This window comes from Sminthopsis crassicaudata, chromosome 4 (assembly GCF_048593235.1).
Source record: "Sminthopsis crassicaudata isolate SCR6 chromosome 4, ASM4859323v1, whole genome shotgun sequence".
NCBI classification, from domain to species: Eukaryota; Metazoa; Chordata; class Mammalia; order Dasyuromorphia; family Dasyuridae; genus Sminthopsis; species Sminthopsis crassicaudata.
In genome coordinates this window covers 467,642,467-467,659,516 of record NC_133620.1, presented here as the reverse complement: position 1 = coordinate 467,659,516, position 17,050 = coordinate 467,642,467, and the positions used below count along the sequence as shown (strand labels likewise).

The 17,050-nt window shown below is 50.4% G+C and overlaps 1 protein-coding gene across 14 annotated transcripts in view; it reads right to left on the bottom strand.

Moving 5' to 3' along the window:
• Positions 1–1,030: 1,030 nt before the first annotated feature.
• COL26A1 (collagen type XXVI alpha 1 chain) overlaps positions 1,031–17,050 on the bottom strand; it is a 190,875-nt gene continuing 174,855 nt past the window's right edge. For 13 of the 14 annotated variants that reach the window (XM_074264211.1, XM_074264213.1, XM_074264208.1 and 10 more), the window contains 8 exons: positions 12,949–13,096; positions 12,597–12,713; positions 11,609–11,761; positions 10,321–10,404; positions 9,155–9,216; positions 2,619–2,657; positions 2,112–2,196; positions 1,031–1,707 (listed from right to left, as the gene is read on the bottom strand). In XM_074264211.1, coding sequence (XP_074120312.1) covers positions 1,526–1,707; positions 2,112–2,196; positions 2,619–2,657; positions 9,155–9,216; positions 10,321–10,404; positions 11,609–11,761; positions 12,597–12,713; positions 12,949–13,096 — 870 coding nt within the window. In that variant the 3' untranslated portion in view covers positions 1,031–1,525. Of the gene's footprint in view, positions 1,708–2,111; positions 2,197–2,618; positions 2,658–9,154; positions 9,217–10,320; positions 10,405–11,608; positions 11,762–12,596; positions 12,749–12,920; positions 13,097–17,050 lie in introns of all 14 variants that reach the window. The other variant, XM_074264206.1, reaches the window with a different exon arrangement.

Here is a 17,050-nt window from a genome sequence, read left to right as displayed (position 1 = left end):
GGGTGATGGGGAGGCCCAGAGAAAGCTCCCCCAAATCTAGTCAGCATCAAAATTAGAGAGTACTGCCAACTGGGAAATGGTGGGAGCAGGGAATGTTGCTCGGGATTAAGCAGGCCCTCCACAGCTCGTTAAAATGAGTCAGTCTGAAGGCAGCGTCAGGCATTTGAACTCCCCCAAAACCCCTGGGCCGAGCCTTGCGCTCCCACTGCTCACCACCACCCTGAGCAGTTTGGGGGCGTGGGGGTTTGCTCACCCACAGAACTTGCCCAGCTATCTGAGGCAGCTGAAGTAACCCGAACACAGCGGTCTGGGGGGTCAGGGGTCGGCCTCTACTTCCATCCCCACCCAGCCAGCCTCCACTGGTGGTGGGCATCCCATGGCTGCAGCATCCCCTGATCCCAAAGCAGCCCAGCCACTTATGGAGGCAGGGGCTTAGACCCGCCAGTCTGATTAGAGCCTGAACTAGGTCAGCTTGGGGGGGGGGGTCTTTGAAAGGGACGCAGCCGGCTAACTTCTGCTCCTCTTCCTCAGGTTCCGAACATTTGACATTTTGGGAGGGGGTGAGGCCATGGGGTGGGCCCAGGATCCCCCCTTGTTAGTGTCGGGTCTCTGAGGTGGATCTGAACTCTGGTCCTCCGGCCTCTGGGGCCGGTGCCCTATCCCACCATACCAGCTCCTCGACTGGCATTTCCTAGGGGGGCAGAACTCTGCTTTGGAGACTCGGGGCTCCTTCCTCGCTGTGTCTCCCGCACGATGGAGCTCTGGACAGACTTTGTGGGGATGGATGGAGACGCACTAAAGGCATGAGGTGTCACACTGGAGGAGAACCAGTGCCCGCCCAGTGCCCGCCTGGTGCCCACCCACCACGATGGGACCTCGGGCTTTGCTCTGGTTAATGCAGCTTTTGGTCAAGGGGGGGCGCTGAGACCCAGACACGGAGCCTCCCACATTCCAGGTGCTTAGCAGCCACTTGCCAGGCCCCACCGCCACCGGATCCCTCGGTTTACAAACATGGGCACGTGACGCTTCATTGTTTTCCTCTTTTACTGGGGGGTGACAAAAGGGCACAGCACTGAGGACCGGAGGGCACACGAGTCAGAAACACAAGCTCTTCTTCCAGGGAGTTGGCCCAGGATTGGTCCAGCACACGCGGTGGGGAGGTATCCAGGGGCACCGGAGACCCATGGGGTCCTGTTGCCAAGCTGCTGTGACAGAGAGCCAGCCCAGCAGGGCAAGCTCCTCGCCCTAGTGGGGCCCTCTCCCCTGCCCCTGGTGGGAGAGCCCCGTGAGCCCCCTGAGCCGAGCCCCCTCCCGCCAGCCCAGACCCCCACTCGTAGCAGGGGGAGGACGACCACTGCTCACGGCCTGTCTGGAAAGACCCCGAGGCACCTCCGTGGGCCCGGCTCTCCTGCCCCCCAGCCCCCAGCTTCCCACGCTCTGGGCTCAGGACCAGCACCTCGAGCCCTTTTGTCCATAGAGATACTGTATCTTTAATCAGCGCACGGTGGTCTGGGGGGCGGGCCGCCTAGTTCAGGCTGCGGCTCTCGGTGCCGTTCCTTCGGGCTTCCAGGCCGTCGAGCAAGGAGGAGATGCTGTTGTAGGGCTGGGGGGGGCCCAAGGAGCCCCCTCGCTTCATCTTGCTGCTCTGTGAGGCGGAGCCAAGCGCGCCCTCTTGTCCAGAGCCCGGTTCGGTGGAAGCCAGCGGGTCTGGAAGGAAGGAAAGACGGCACAGACACAGGCTGGGGAGGGGGCCACAAGACCTTTGGGGGATGGGGTGCCCTGGGGGAGCCTCCTGGGAAACCCCAAGGGTGGTGGAGGAGGCTGAAGAACATAGGTGAGATTGGGGGGCTCAAAAGACTCCCAGGAGGCGGAGGATACAGGTGGGCCTGGGGGGCTCAGGCTCCCACCTGTCTGCCCCCAAAGAGCGCAAGCTCCCGTTTGGTTTGGGCAGCTTTGGAGCCCCAGTTGTTTCTCCAGGAGAGGGGCAGGTGGGCAGGGGACGGGTGGGGATCCCTGGGGGAATTCCCTGAGAGAAGGAAGCGGCCTGCTCCTCCAGGCTCGGCAGCTGGGCTCCCGGGCTTCCATCCCCGGCCCGGGCCCCAGAGGCTCACCGTGGATCCCGATCATGTGCTCCAGAATCAGCACCCTCTCGGCTAAGATCTTCAGCGCTTCTCGGAGCTGCTGCACCCCCTCGCTCTACGGGGACAAGCAAGCACCCGGCTCGGCCCGCTGGTTGGGGGGGCCGCAGACCCAGGGAGCCCGGCCCCCAGAGCTGGGGGAGGCCGCGGGGATGCTGGCCGGGCCTCTGGTCATTCTACAGATGAGGAAACTGAGGACCAGGGAGACAGCGGGAAGGGAGGCCCCAGGCCACGAGCCAGGCCTGGCTGCCCCTCGCCGCCTGCGTGGTCTAGGAGCAATCACCGCCCTCACCGGACGTTTCCTCATCTGCAAAATGGGGGTGAGGTGGGCTGGAGGCCCCGACGTCCCTTCCGCCCTCCCTCTAGAACCGTAGGAGACCGGATCCTCTGACCCCAAATTCATGTCGGGGCACTGAGAAAGCCCTAAACTGCGCCAGCACCGGTAAAAGGCGGGGGAAAACATTTAGGTGTTTTTTTTACCTCTTTTCCCTTTTCTATTCCTTTTGAACCAGGTTCACCCTAAAAATAAAATGAAAGAATAAAAAAAGAGATTGTTACTAAGTGAAGGAAACTCAGTAAATCTCAACTTGTCCCGAACATAGTTCTCTTTGTGACAGGGCAGCAGATGCTGCTGGCCACTTCCGGGACAAGGGGGAGGGGGAGATTCCTACAAGGGTCCCTAAAAATCACCGAACTACTGAGTTAAGAGAACCACACGGAAGGCACTGTTCATAGGGAGAACTCTCAACCAATCAAGAGACCATTATAGGGGAGAACTCTCAACCAATCAAAGGGCAGAGACCATTTACAGGGGAGAACTCTCAGCCAATCAAAGGGCAGAGACCATTTATAGGGGAGAACTCTCAGCCAATCAAAGGGCAGAGACCATTTACAGGGGAGAACTCTCAGCCAATCAAAGGGCAGAGACCATTTACAGGGGAGAACTCTCAGCCAATCAAAGGGCAGAGACCATTTACAGGGGAGAACTCTCAGCCAAACAAAGGGCAGAGACCATTTACAGGGGAGAACTCTCAGCCAATCAAAGGGCAGAGACCATTTATAGGGGAGAACTCTCAACCAATCAAAGGACAGAGACCATTTACAGGGGAGAACTCTCAGCCAATCAAAGGGCAGAGACCATTTATAGGGGAGAACTCTCAGCCAATCAAAGGACAGAGACCATCATGAAATAAAATAAGATTTTGATCACATGAAATTACCAAGTTTTTGTGTGAACTGAGCCAAGAGTCATTTCCCAATGGATAAATAATCAAGATGGATAAATAAGATGATGGCCATTAAGCCTGGAAACAGTTTGTTCTTACGGGAAGAGAGGACTAACGGGCTCTCGCTACCCTGACCTCTTTCCAGGATTGTGCAGCTGCAGCTTCTGCCTCCCAGCTGAGCTCTGGACTGAGCCCCCAGCCCCAAATCCCTCATGAAAGGTCACAGGTCCCCCCGTTATGGGAAGCACTGGACCCTCCTCTCTTTTCTTCATTCCCTTCAACCTGAACTCTGGGAACCTTGCTACGCAGGCTCACCAGCATCCCCTTCTGCAGTTGGTGAGACTTTTAAAAAATAAGTTCTGACTTTAATTTCTTATTTAAACGTGATTTCAGAGTAAACTGCCACCCTTTACACTGTAAATATTTTACATAAATGTAAACAGGCAGGCTTCTATCCTATAGTAAAACAGCTATGAAAATAAAATCTAGACAGAAGAATAATCATCCCAAACTGGATAACTTTAAATTAACTTGTTAAAATGAACTCGGGACACACCTGAAGACGGTGAAATGGTAGTGATAGGTGATAATCATTATTCTTCTGGCTTTTTACTTCAACCTCCACCCGAGTTTCCAAAATTTCATCTACTAAGCCACATGAGAATAATTCCATTTTGCCAAACATAACCTAATTTATAGCCATGTGAGAATATTTCTTTCAAAATAACCCCACAAACTCAGCAAAATTTACTAAATCTGTTATCTTAAAGGAATAAGATTTGGAGTCTTAAGTTTTCCAATCACCAAAAACAAGCAAATATAAATACCGCACAAAAAACCACGATATTGTTACTGGCAAAGGCAAATAAAAAATAGTCTTAGTTTTGGCTACAAATCATGAGTTTGGTAGTATTCTACTGTGGTTTTATGTAAAATTGAAGCATTGTATGACAAATATTTCCAAAAGACATAGTTCTGACTATGTACTATGACTACCAGTCTCTCAAACACAAAAGGATGGGAGACAAATAACAAAAGAAAATCGGAAAATTCAATAAGATGCTTCAAAATATCCATGACTCCCATGGCCAATTTGTCATCCAAAGTGTGTATATTCTTGGAATAGTCTACCCTCCATATTTCCCTTACCAGTCAACTATATCTGAATAACCATGGAGCTAGGTGCAAATAAAGCCTTTACACGATCTTTTTTGATGATTAGCAAATGAACATCTTGATTTGGAGATGTGAGAATCAAGATCCTGACTACTTCCTTTAATTTAAAATTACTTTGTCATAAGCTTTTATTTAAAATTTAAAAGTTTAAACAGAAAACCTAAGTCCAAATGACTAAAATTTTACTTAAAAATTGGGCAAAGATTTGGAACTATGCTCAAAAAGTTATCAAACTGTGCATACCCTTTGACCAGCAGGGAAAGGGACCTGTATGTGCAAGAATGTTTGTGGCAGCCCTTTTTTGTAGTGGATAGAAAGTGGAAACTGAGCGAATGTCCATCAATTGGAGAATATCTGAATAAATTGTAGTATATGAATATTATGGAATATTATTGTTCTGTAAGAAATGACCAGCAGGAGGATTTCAGAAAGACCTGGAGAGACTGACAGGAACTGATGCTGAGGGAAATGAGCAGAACCAGGAGATCATTATACACTTCAACAACAATACTGTATGATGATCAATTCTGATGGATGTGGCTCTCTCCAATAATGAGATGAATCAAATCAACTCCAATAGAGCAGGAATGAACTGAACCAGCAACACCCAGCGAAAGAACTCTGGGAGATGATGATGAACCACTACATAGAATTCCCAATCCCTCTATTTTTGTCCACCTGCATTTTGGATTTCCTTCACAGGCTAATTGTACACTAAATTCTTCTTGTGCAGCAAAATAATTGTATGGACATGTATACATATATTGTATTTAATTTATACTTTAACATATGTAACATGTATTGGTCAACCTGCCATCTGAGGGAGGGGGGAAGGAGGGGAAAAGTTGGAACAGAAGGTTTTGCAACTGTCAATGCTGAAAAATTACCCATGTATGTCTTGTAAATAAAAACTATAATAAAAAATTGGGCAAAATAATAATAGCAGTGAGATACTTAAATATTCCAATGTAAACTGATAATGCTATTTTCCATTTCTAATGTCAACACTAGCAATGATTATAAACAAATTATCAATTCGTTATAATTCTTATACTCTCTTGAATTCAATCTAAAAACCTGAGATTTGGGAAAGAACCAAAAAGTACTTATAGGTTAGAAGGCAAAGAGTTTTATTTTCCCTTTCCTGAACTCCCAGCTTTCTTTGGACAATTCATAATGGGAAGGAGAGTTTTTCCCCTTTCAACTATGGCTCCACTTAATTGTGTTCTTGTGAGCTTCCCCAGCATGTGTCTTGTCTCCTATGTCCAGATTCAAATTCTTCTAAAGAATTAGTACTGAAGAGTTGACAGGTGGGGAATGGTGAGGATAAAAAAGGTTAAGGCAGGGAGACAATGGCTCAGAAATTAATTTAAAATCTAGATGCCAAGAATTTTCTTGCGTTAAGAAATATGCATTCTAGTTCCAGCCAATGAGATGTTCTTTTAGACCGTATGGAGACCTACTGCAAGCATGTTTAATAAGGTACACACTTAATTGTCACTTAGGATTGCTGTCCTAAAACATTTTCATCTTGTCAGCATTTTAAGTATTTTATATAAGATGCAAAACAAAATATATTTGTCTTCCTTCCAGCCATATAAATATAACCTGTAATTTAAACCTGTAAATTAATAAACCTATAAATTTCGTTGTATAAAATCATCGGGAGAAAAATATCCAAATCAAGAAGAGTTATAATCTTCTCATTTGATATTTTCAAACTCCTCCTGGGGTATTTTTTTAAAAGTTCATATGTTCAGTAGTTTTCTCTTCTAACCCCTAACTCTCATATCCATTCCTATTATTTTTTTAAATTCCTTTTAAAATCCACTGAAATCAATTATGTCCAATGAAAGATGAATATGGCCTTACGGCTTTCCTGTATCAATTCAATATCAATTCAAGCTCCAATTTCATCCAACCACTGCACCTCCACACGGAGCGGGGAGGGGTTGTCTCCTGCACAGAGCCAACCTTTACTGGTTCAAATTTAAACTAGAAGCAAAATAGTTTTGTGACTTTTATAGTCTAGGTACAAATTTCCAATATGTGGATGATTGCCCTAGGTATACACACCATTGATTTTGCTACATACCCCAGCTCTGCACACAGTAGGTGTTCAATAAATGTTTCGTTAATGAAATATAATGTCTCTTTGCTTTAGCTTGTTCATGTCCAAGCACTCTGAGGGAGGCTTGTGTGGAACAGGCATGGTGCACCCAGTTGGAAGACTCCATAAAGTGGCCCCTCCCACAGTTTTGGCTGCTTTTTCTTTTTTTTAAGAATAGATGGTATACAGTGGTATCATATAAGCCCAGATGGCAAGCACTTATTAAGCACCACAGTGTGCTGGGTATTAGAAACAAAAGACAAGAATAAAATAATCCTTAGCCTCAAACAGCTTATATTTTATAGAGGGAGACAGGCCATCACTAGCAGCCACTTTGGTGTTTTGCAGGATGGTCAGTGACTGCCAGAACTCAGAGAGTTCACTATATTCTTCTTTATTTTTATTTTTATATTTACTTATGTTTGCTTGTTTATTTATTTAGCTGAGGGAAAATTTTTTTTAAATTAAGAAGAAGGGGCAACTAGGTGGTACAGTCCTGAAGTCAGTAGGATCCAAATTCAACTCTGGTCTCACTCACTTAACACTTCCCGGCTGTATGATCCTGGGCAAGTCACTTAACCTCAATTGCCTCAGCAAAAATAAAAATAAATAAATAAAATAAAAAAGAGCAAAGTGGTAACTTATTAGAAGACATCGAGCAAATGGAGATCTGAGATTTTGCAGGAAAAAAGAAACACCCCAAACTCCATCTATCACCTTCTAGAAGATCCCAAAATAAAAACTCCCAGGAATATTATAACCGTTCTAGAGCTCCCAGATTAAGGGCAAAAAATCACAATCAGTTAGAAAGAAAACATTCAAATATCGAATAGCCACAGTTGGGATTACACACGATTTAGGAGCTTTTACATAAAAGGATCGGAGTTGGGCCATGGCTGAACAAGTTGTGACTTTGATGGAATACTCTTGCTATAAGAAATGGCGAGCAGGATGCTTTCAGAAAATCTTGGAAAGACTCCTCTGAGTTGATGCAAAGTGAAGTGAGCAGCCCCAGGAGACACTGTGTGCAGTTAACGGCAATTTTGTCCCGTGCTCAGCTCTGAGGGGTTTAGCTCTTCTCAGCAATACAGCTCTGAGGGACTTAGAAGAAAAAATGCCATCGACCTCTGAAAAACTGAATGTAGATCAAAGCATGTTTTTTACATACATTTTCTTTGGGGTCTGTAATTTCTTCCACAACATGGTTAATATGGAAATGTGTTTTGCATGAGTGCACATGAATAACCAGTATCGAATTGCTGCCTTCTCATCTCGGGGGAAGAGAAAGGAGGGAAGGAAAGAATTTGGAACTCAAAAATTAAAAAAAAACCCCTAAGATTAGAGAGCGTTTTTATATGTAGTTGGAAAAAAGTAAAACATTTGAAAATAATAATCATAAAAAAGAAAATGTTCAACTACGTTTGAGCTTGTACAAGACAGCTAATTGATTAACGCCATGCCGTGAAGGTGTGGGCAGCTTCCCAGACGTCCGAGCACGAGGCTAATTCCCTTCTCCACAAGCCCTGACCCTGCCGTTGCAGCCATGGACAGCTGGCAGCCGTGGCAGGTGGTCAGGCCCCACTGCCAGCCACACTTGAGGTTCCCACCATTTCTTAATCCAGTTGTTTTGAGTCCACACCTGGCTCTCCAGGTACATTCTGTTCAAAGGCAGATCCTCCCAGGGAGAGGTGCTCCAGGATCACAGGATTTAGAGGGACTGTGAAAGCTTCTGCTACAAAGAAAGGCCCTGAAGGCTGCAAAGGAAGGGAGGCTCCCTTGAAAGGAGTGCAGCAGCTGGGACCCATCACTCACTCAGAGGACCCTCTTTCTAGTGAGGAAGGACTTGCAGGGGCTGGATTTGGGCTTGGAAGGAGACTTTAGTTCTGCTATGGCCAGTCTTCTCCAGGAGGAGATGGGCTTTGTCGGGGAGATGGCATTTATCAGCTCCCCTTAATACAGGGACTTGTTGATCATACAGGAAATATGTAGAGGGAAATGGAGCCTCCAGCAACGGCCAATGTCTCTGCCCCTAATTGTTGGAGACCCACGGCTCCTTCCTGGGGACTTTTAAGCTTATCTGTCGACAAGCACTCTGCCCTGGCACACTTTTTGGGCTGATGTTCCAGTCTGGAGCTGGAGGACCCACAGAGGCATCTTCTAGTTGAGGAAACAGGCCCAGAGATGGTAGAGGCAAGATTTTAAATCTATTTCTCTGCCTCAATCCCAACACACTCTGCCCCACACAAGAGTACTTTAGGTCATGTCAAGGTTCCTGGGGATGAAAAGTCTTTTTTAAAGGCTGAGCGCTTGTTTCCCATTTATCCAGATTAAACGTTGCCTCGCATCAGGCTAGAACAGACAGAAGACCCCTGTCTTACCTGCAGTAACCTCCTGGGAGGTGACCTCGGTGGAATGGGGAAGGGAAGGAGAGTTAGTTCCTCCTTTTAATCAGAGGTTTTCCTGTGTCCACCATTTTTTGCTATCCCCGGTCAGGATTTCCTTACCTGAGAGCCTGGAACTCCCATGGGGCCTGGAGGGCCATTGGGTCCAGAGGGTCCAGGTGGTCCTGTGGGCAAAGAAGACACATCAATCAGCTTCCATGCAAGAGGCAGGTCCTATTCTTAACCTTCCTGCCCAACCAGGCATGCATGGTGTGGGAGACCTGGGAGAGTGAGCCGCCAGCAACCCACAGAGGTGCCCGTTTAGCTCCAGGATCACAGGATTTAGAGGGAATGTGCAAGTTGTCTAATCAAGCTCCTCCTATGAAGAAGGGCCCTGAAGACTGCAAAGGGCAGGGGCTGCCCAGCAGAGGCTCCTCAGATCCCGGAACCGGAGCTGGAGAAACTTCCAAAGCCTTTTAGTCCAACCAGCATTTAAAAATGAGGAACTGAGATACGGAAAGGCAAAGTAAAAATGAGGAGCTGAGACCAGAAAGGGCAAGGGCCTTGCCCTGGAACGTCCTGCAGGGATCCCTCCTTATGAAAAATAAATCCGTAAATGAAGGACCCTGCAAATGCAGAGTGTGGCCCCTGAGCACCGGATTTAAAGCTAGGCTTCCTGACTTAGAATGTCCTTGAACAAGCCGGAGGCAGCTGGGCCAGAGCGGGTAAAGATGCTGCTCTGGAAGCCAGGAAACCGGGGAAACCCCACCTGGACCTGCATAAGCTGGCCCAGGCGGGACTCTTGGCTGCAGGTGCTGCTGGGCCGGCCCACCTCAGTCCGGTCCTTCCTGCCTTCAGCCACCAGAGAGGAGGTCTGGTCTTGTCCCCCCACCCTAGTTCCTCAGTAAAGACCAGCAGCTTCTGTCCTTTCCAGGATCGAATGGAAAACCCTGTGGGGCTTCTTCATAAGGGGCCTTTCACCATAATCTGCCAGGGTTCTGACCATCACCCCTCAGGGGAGGATGTCACATCCTTCTCCTGGTCCTGAAACGTGGCCCTCATCCCTGGATCCACGTGGCCCCCATGCCCGGATTTACTGAGGGCACATAAGGGACTTCGGGGGCCAATGATTCTAACACCCTTGTTGAAAGATGAGAAAACTGAGACCAGGGAACTGAACAGTCTTGCCCAGGGTCACCCAGAGGCAGAATTTGAGCCCAGGGCCTGATTCCGGAGACACCGCCCTCTCCAGGGCTCTGGCTGGAGGGCACGTCTGGCTGGGCGCTTACCTGGAGGGCCAGGCGGGCCCCGAGGCCCAGGGATCCCTGCCATGATGGTGTCTACTATGGTGGAGGACAGCTGGGAATCACCATCTGTAAGAGAGCCATAACAACCCCTTACTCAGGGGAGCCAGTCCAGGACGGCCCCTGGCGGCTCCCCCCAAAGCAACCACCTGAAGGATGGACACACAGCCTGGCTGCTGTCGTCTGGGGAAGGGCTCAGGCCGTGAGAGAGCGCCAATCCCCACCTCCCTCAGGAGGCCACAGAGAGATGGAGAAGGGAGGCCACGCTCAGGGACCATCCTTGGGTGGGCAGAGGGGAATTTGGGGTCAAAACCCTCCAGGGGGCCTAGGGACAAGCTGTCCCCCTGCATTCAGCCGTCCACGCTGGCCTGGCTTTTCTCATCACTTGTGGGTCACTAGGGCCACTTCCCCACATATGAGGAGTCAGGCCCAGAGAAGGGAAGCAATTGCTCCAAGATGGCGCAGTAAGATGGCGGCCACCAGCCTTCCACTGCCCACTGTGCCATGAGAAGCTCCCAGTGCCCTTCGTGGCAAAGCTCTTCTCAGGTGGTGGGGCATGTGCATTATCCAGCCAGGGGACCCCGAGGAGCCCCCAGCCCTGCACACTGAGCCGGGTATCTCAAACAGCAGGGAGCCCTCCCAGAGCCCTGGCGGAACGATGGGCAAAGGGGGTGGGAATCAGAGGGCCTGGGCTCAAATCCTGCCCGAGATCCCCTTCATTGGGCAGGTCCCTTTCCCTCCTCTGTGCAATGAAGTTTGTAGAGTGGGGGGCCCAGAGAGCGGGGGGTTCATAAAGCAGGGGATTCATGGGGAGGGGGGCTCAGAGAGTCTGGAGCTCATAGAGTGGGAGGCTCAGAGAGCTGCTCACAATGAACCTTTCAGTAGGTTCCAAAGGTCATTTTAGGAAGGTGGCTGCAGCTCCTCCTGAGCCAGACTGATAGAGGCTAGACCACAGTCCAGCCTGGGCTCACCGTCACCAGGCTCACGTTCTGAGGGCCAGAGAGGCCTGGAGAAGACACTGCCTTAAGTGCCCCCAGCTCGTGGGTGACCCACGAGCTCCCCAGTGACCCCGCCGACCCCCAAACATGTGAGCCCTCCTCTGTTCTCATCTTCTTGCTTTTCCTCAGCCCTTCCACCCCAGGAGGTAGCGGCCCAGGGAGAGCAGGGGCAAAGCTCCCCCCCGAGACAAGCTCCCCTTCCTGAGAGGTGCCACAGGGGCCCCCACCCCGTTCCCTGATGGGAAGGGGGGCAAGGAAGCACAGTGGGCACTTACTTTCCTTCTCTCCTGCAGGCTGGAGGGAATACAGAACCCCCTGCTGGAATGGGGATGGAAGACCAGGGCTGCCAGGAGGGCCGGGGGGCCCAGGCGGCCCGGGGAGCCCAGTCTCTCCAGGAAGTCCCCTTGGGCCCTGCGGCCCCAGGAGCCCTAAAATCAGAAGCAAGGACAGACTGGTGAGTATCCATCTAGCACGAAAGGGCCCGATTTCTGCAGTGGCATAAGGACGCTTCAGCCCGGAGGCAGGGGGCTGGACGGGATGACTTCTTGCCCTGTTTCTGGCCCGGATGCCACTGCTTTGTAACAGCAATGGAACATCCCAATAAGCAGCTTCTCTTCTCCCTTAGGGAGTAATCACTGACCACTGTGAGGAGGAAAGTGGCCAGAGAGGGGCAGGCGGCCGGCCCCTTGGGCACGTGGGATGAGCCGTCCTTGGGAGGAGGAAGAACGGGCTCTGAGTTCTAGTTCTGCCACAGACACGCACCGGATCTCCCTATGGCCATTCCCATTCTCTGGCCTCAGTTTCCCATTTTTTAAAGGAAGGGGCTGAATGTGGCCATCCCAGATTTGGGCAGACTCCCTGGGAGGTCAGTGTCATGGAAAGGTGACCGAGACCTCTCCCTGCCGGCCCAGCGGTGTCCCCTGGCCAGAGGAGATAGGGCGGGGGGGCGGTACCCCCTTGGCACGGAAGCCCCTCAAGGCCCGCTCCTGGACCCCGTCCAGGGCACCAGAGGCAGAGCTGGCACAGGCTGTGGCCCTTCTCCTGCTGTTGCCTCATTCAGCCAGGGAACCTGAGGCTCCAGGAAGGAAGGACACCACTGAGTGGGCAGTGAGTGGGGCAGAGAAGGGCTCCTGGGCTGGCAGGGGCAGGACCGGCCCCGCTGCCCCCCGGGATGCATCCGCATCAGGCCGGCCTCAGGGGCCTCATGGATTCCACCTCCCAGGCCAATGGAAGCCCAGCATGTGAACCATGGGCAGGACTGACCTGGGGGCCCCCTGGGGCCCATCTCCCCCATCTGGCCCCTTTCGCCTTTCGATCCAGGCGGTCCAGGGAGCCCCGAGGGGCCCACGGGTCCAGGAGGTCCCATCTGTCCGGCATATCCTGCAGAAAGAACAAGGCCAAGGTCAGACTGGCCGCTGCCCCCCCCCAGCTCTAATGAACATCCTGAAACCCCCAGCAAGAGAAGTCCAGCTCCCCACCACCTCTGCCCACCTGGGGGTCCCTGAGCTTCCAGTCTCACACTGACCCCACTGGGCAGCCTGCATCCAGGGGGCCCCCTGAAGAATGAGGGGAGGGACCCTCAGGGACCCCCCCTCTTCCAGGCCGATCCACTCACCCGTGGGGCCCAGGGGGTTCCTCCGCACGGTCCCAGGGTGAGACAGCGGGATGGCGTCCGGGAGGAAATCTTTGTTCCAGGTTGGCGTGGTCTTGCTAATATCATTTTCTGAAGTCATCACGCTCCCAGCTGCTTCCAGAAGAAGAATCTACAGGAGACACGGGGAGAAAACTGTCAGATGAGGAACGGAACCCAAAGGGGCCGCCTGGAAAGATCCGGGGGTCCTGGGTTCAGATCCTGCCTAGAGGGAGGGCACAGGCCCGTGGGAGCCTCTGACAAGTGGGAAGAGCGAGCGAGCTGACCCAAGCTCTGCCGGGAGAGGGCCCTCCCCTTCCTCGAGGGTCCCTGGCGAGCTCGCTCCCCTAGACTTAGCAGGATTTTCTGAGATTGTGGTGAATGACCTCGTGTGGGGCCCGCCTGTCCTTGCTCAGGCAAGAGAGCCTGGAAAAAGCCAGCTCTGCTGTAAGTTTTTGTAAAGAATTACATTAAATATGTTATAACGATGTAACTAAATATTATATACCATAATATAATATAGTAATATAATACATAATGTAACATTATATAATGTATAATAATATAAAATATATATATATAATAAAAAATAAAATTTATCTCCTGCTCCCCTCCTCACCCCAAAATCCGCTTCCCGCCTCCAGCTCACTAGGCCCCTGGGAATGTCTTCTGAGCCCGGAAAGCTGCTGGCTCAGCAACAAGGGAGGGGGAGGGAGGTTGTACTGCTGAGACCCGCAGTCTGGGCAGTTTCCTGCCAAATGGATGTGAGGGGCTCTTTCCAGCCAGCTGCCCCCCCCACGCTTCCCTCCCGTCCTCGGGGACCCCCCCCACTACTGCCCCACGCCTGGCCCTCCAGGGACTTGAGGGCTGTGCCTGCTGAATGGGCAGGCTGGTACTCCCCTTCTGGCCCTGGGCGGGAGAGCGCTCACCTGCAAAGAAGCAAATGGGGGGGGGGCTTAGCAGCCCCCCAGACCATTCCAAGCATTCCAAAGGAAAAGAGGCTTCCTGCTCCCCTCCCCCTTCTAAGGGGTTCAAGCTGCCTGAGTGCCCCCCCTTCTGCCTCCCCAAGCCCCGAACTTCCTGGCCCTGGAGGGGCTGCTTTCTGAGAACAGCAGCCCCAGGGGCCCAGGGACGTTGCTCTAGGGATGGACTTGAGCAGGCTGCATGTTTAACTATCGGCTCTCCAGGGGAAAAATACACTTGACATACATTTAAGTTAACTCTGCATTAATCACATTTCTCCGTCACTTTCTTATGTACAGAAAAGCATATGTATATATACATATACATACACACATATACATACATATATATACATATATACATATATATATATATATATATATATATATATATATATATATATATACACACACACACACACACACACACACACACACACACACACACACACACACAGAGGGAGGAAGGGAGGGAGGGAAAGGGGGGAAGGGAAGAGAGTGGAGGGGCAGAGAGAGAGAGAACAGAAAATCAACTCAAAAATACATCAAGTCCTCATGTAAAGTGCCTGTTGGTTTCTGAGCTAAGGTACGGCTATGAACACTGAAAATTTAACACTCGGCTTTCCTAATCGGGTTGGACCTGGCGTAGCACACTGCAGGACCGACCCATCACTCTGTGATACCTCCACAGTCACTGTGCCCTTTGACCCCTGAGGTATTTTCCCAGAAGGTGTTACACTCATTCAGGGGCAGAATGGTGAGACCTGTACAGTCATGGTATTTTCCCCAAGGCATCCATAGTCAATCAGCAAGCATTTATTATGCTCTTTCTGTGTACTCAGTGCTATATAAATCACAGGGATTCACAAGTCACTGACTTTTGGTTCACAGCTCAGCTGATTCCTCTTGGCAGCAGGGACAGGGCTGGGAGATCACTACATGTGATGATGGGAAATACCAATGTGGGTGCGAGCCCGAGAGCCTCCGATGCCCTGGGAGGGAGTATGGGGGTCAGTGGGAGACTCCAATATGAGGGTGTGATCACAAGGGTCAGTTTCCCACAATCCACGGCACTGCTGACCTGGTCCAGTCCCTGCCTGAGCTTCCTGGCCAGGAGCCATGGTTCAGCTGGTTGGACGGTATTTTTTAAGTGCTAACTTTGGGCCTGGAGGACTCAATGGGGCTTCCCTTCCGCACAGATCGTGAGTCATTCTTAGTTATAGATTTGTTGGATTTCTTGCTACGTGTTAAGCTCTCCGAGGGCAGGCTTCCACTGTCTCATTCAATCTTTCATCTTGTTCATGTTGGGGATCAGAGAGAAAACCACTTTCTGTGACATTCACGCCATTTAACATGAAGACGGTCACTGAGGGCGGGGCAGTGAGCCTTGTCCCAGAGCGCACAGAGCAGCATTCACGCAGGCAGTCATGGCAGCCATCCATCAGCTTGGGGAGCTCCGGAGGCTGCCCCCATACAAGAGGTCCCTGACAAAGTGTGTCAGACGCACTTGTCCTGAAGACGGGTCACACGAAGCACTCCTGAACCAGCTCCGGGCTGCGCGGGGACCAGGATGCCCCTCTTCGTGAGGATGCTCGGAGCTGGCAACTCCTCCACGACGAAGGGGCAGCTTTGTGCCTGGGATGGGAAGCCTGGGACATCACCAGGCAGGGAGAACACATCCCAGAACCAAACTTCCAATGCCTTAATGCTGGCTCTCAGGTTCCTTTTCTGTACAAGCTCTATGACAGGAGCTCAGCTCGCCTCTCAGCAGGAAGCTGATCCACAACTTCTCCCCTGAAGCTGCTCCCTGACTTTACTGAAGTTGATCCACGACTTCCCCACTGTTTGGGGTCATGGGGGCAGCTGATCTCCCTCATCTATGAGATTTCCAGGAGTTGCTGTTACAGCTCGTCCCAGAAGCACTCACCAGGTACTCAACGCCCTGAAACACTGTCCAACTGGACACTGAAGCACATGGAAAGAGCTGACTTTGGCTCCCGAGGACGAGCCACTGGAACAAATTAGAAACAGCCCTTGTGGGTCCTCGCCCTTGTGGGTCCCTGTAATGTTCTGTTGTCTCTAGATTGTAATTGTTCTCTGGGAGGAGGTTTCTTGGGGAGCTTCTGGGGAGGCAGCCTTAGCTTTAGTTTCAGTTCAATAATCCCCAAAATGCAGCCAGGAGTTAAAATCCAGATTCTGTGTTGTGTCCTTGAATCTTTTCCTGTCAGAATGTCTCTAGCCAGTTTCAGTCTCGTTCCCTCTGAATCCAAAGCCTTCAGCCAGCACGAAAGTAGCCATGGGAATGAATCAGACTCTGCCTCTGAGAGTGTGGGATTGTGGGTTTCCCAGAATTCAATGCTAGTTATGAATCTCCTGGAAGTCCACGAGCAGGCTTTGCATGTAGACTTATGAATCTGCTGGACTTGCGAATCCACTGAGTCCCAGCTCTGTATCTCCTTGAGCTTCCCTGAAGTTCTCCCCTTGACTCAATTCAGACTCCTTCCTGACTCACTGTTGGCTCCTTATATCCTCCCAAAGAATGGGCTTGTGGGTACTCCATGAGCTTGTGAGAACTCCTTACAGAACCAATGAGTGAGCTCCTTTAAAGGTGTGAACTAAGCACATTACCTTGTCTCAAGTTCTGGCCCATAACATCTGCAAGAATCCTAACATCGCCCCCTTTCTTTTGATTTACAACATAGGGTGGTCATGACCTTGAAACAGGTATATATAAATTCATCAATATGGGAGATATTTCACATAATTACAGAAATTACATAAACACACAGTAACATATGAGGAACATATTCATAAGTCCTAGGAATAGTCTAAAAGGAATCCATTGTCTATATTAGTTCATGTGCCAGGAATCCAATAATTCCTGCAAGTTTTAAAGTCCTACAATAGTCTCATCTTGTGTTAGGGAATCCAATGATTCCTGCTGGTTTTAAAGTTCTATAACAGTCTCCTTATCAGCCATGTGTCACATCAGTGTCAGATGTTTCTTAGATCTTCTCCTTTGTTTTGAGGTCTTTCTCCTTTTCTGTCTCTCTCCGATGGACAAGGCCAATACGACTCGTTGGCACCCATCTGATTCCTTCTCCATCTGAAGAAATACAAGCAAA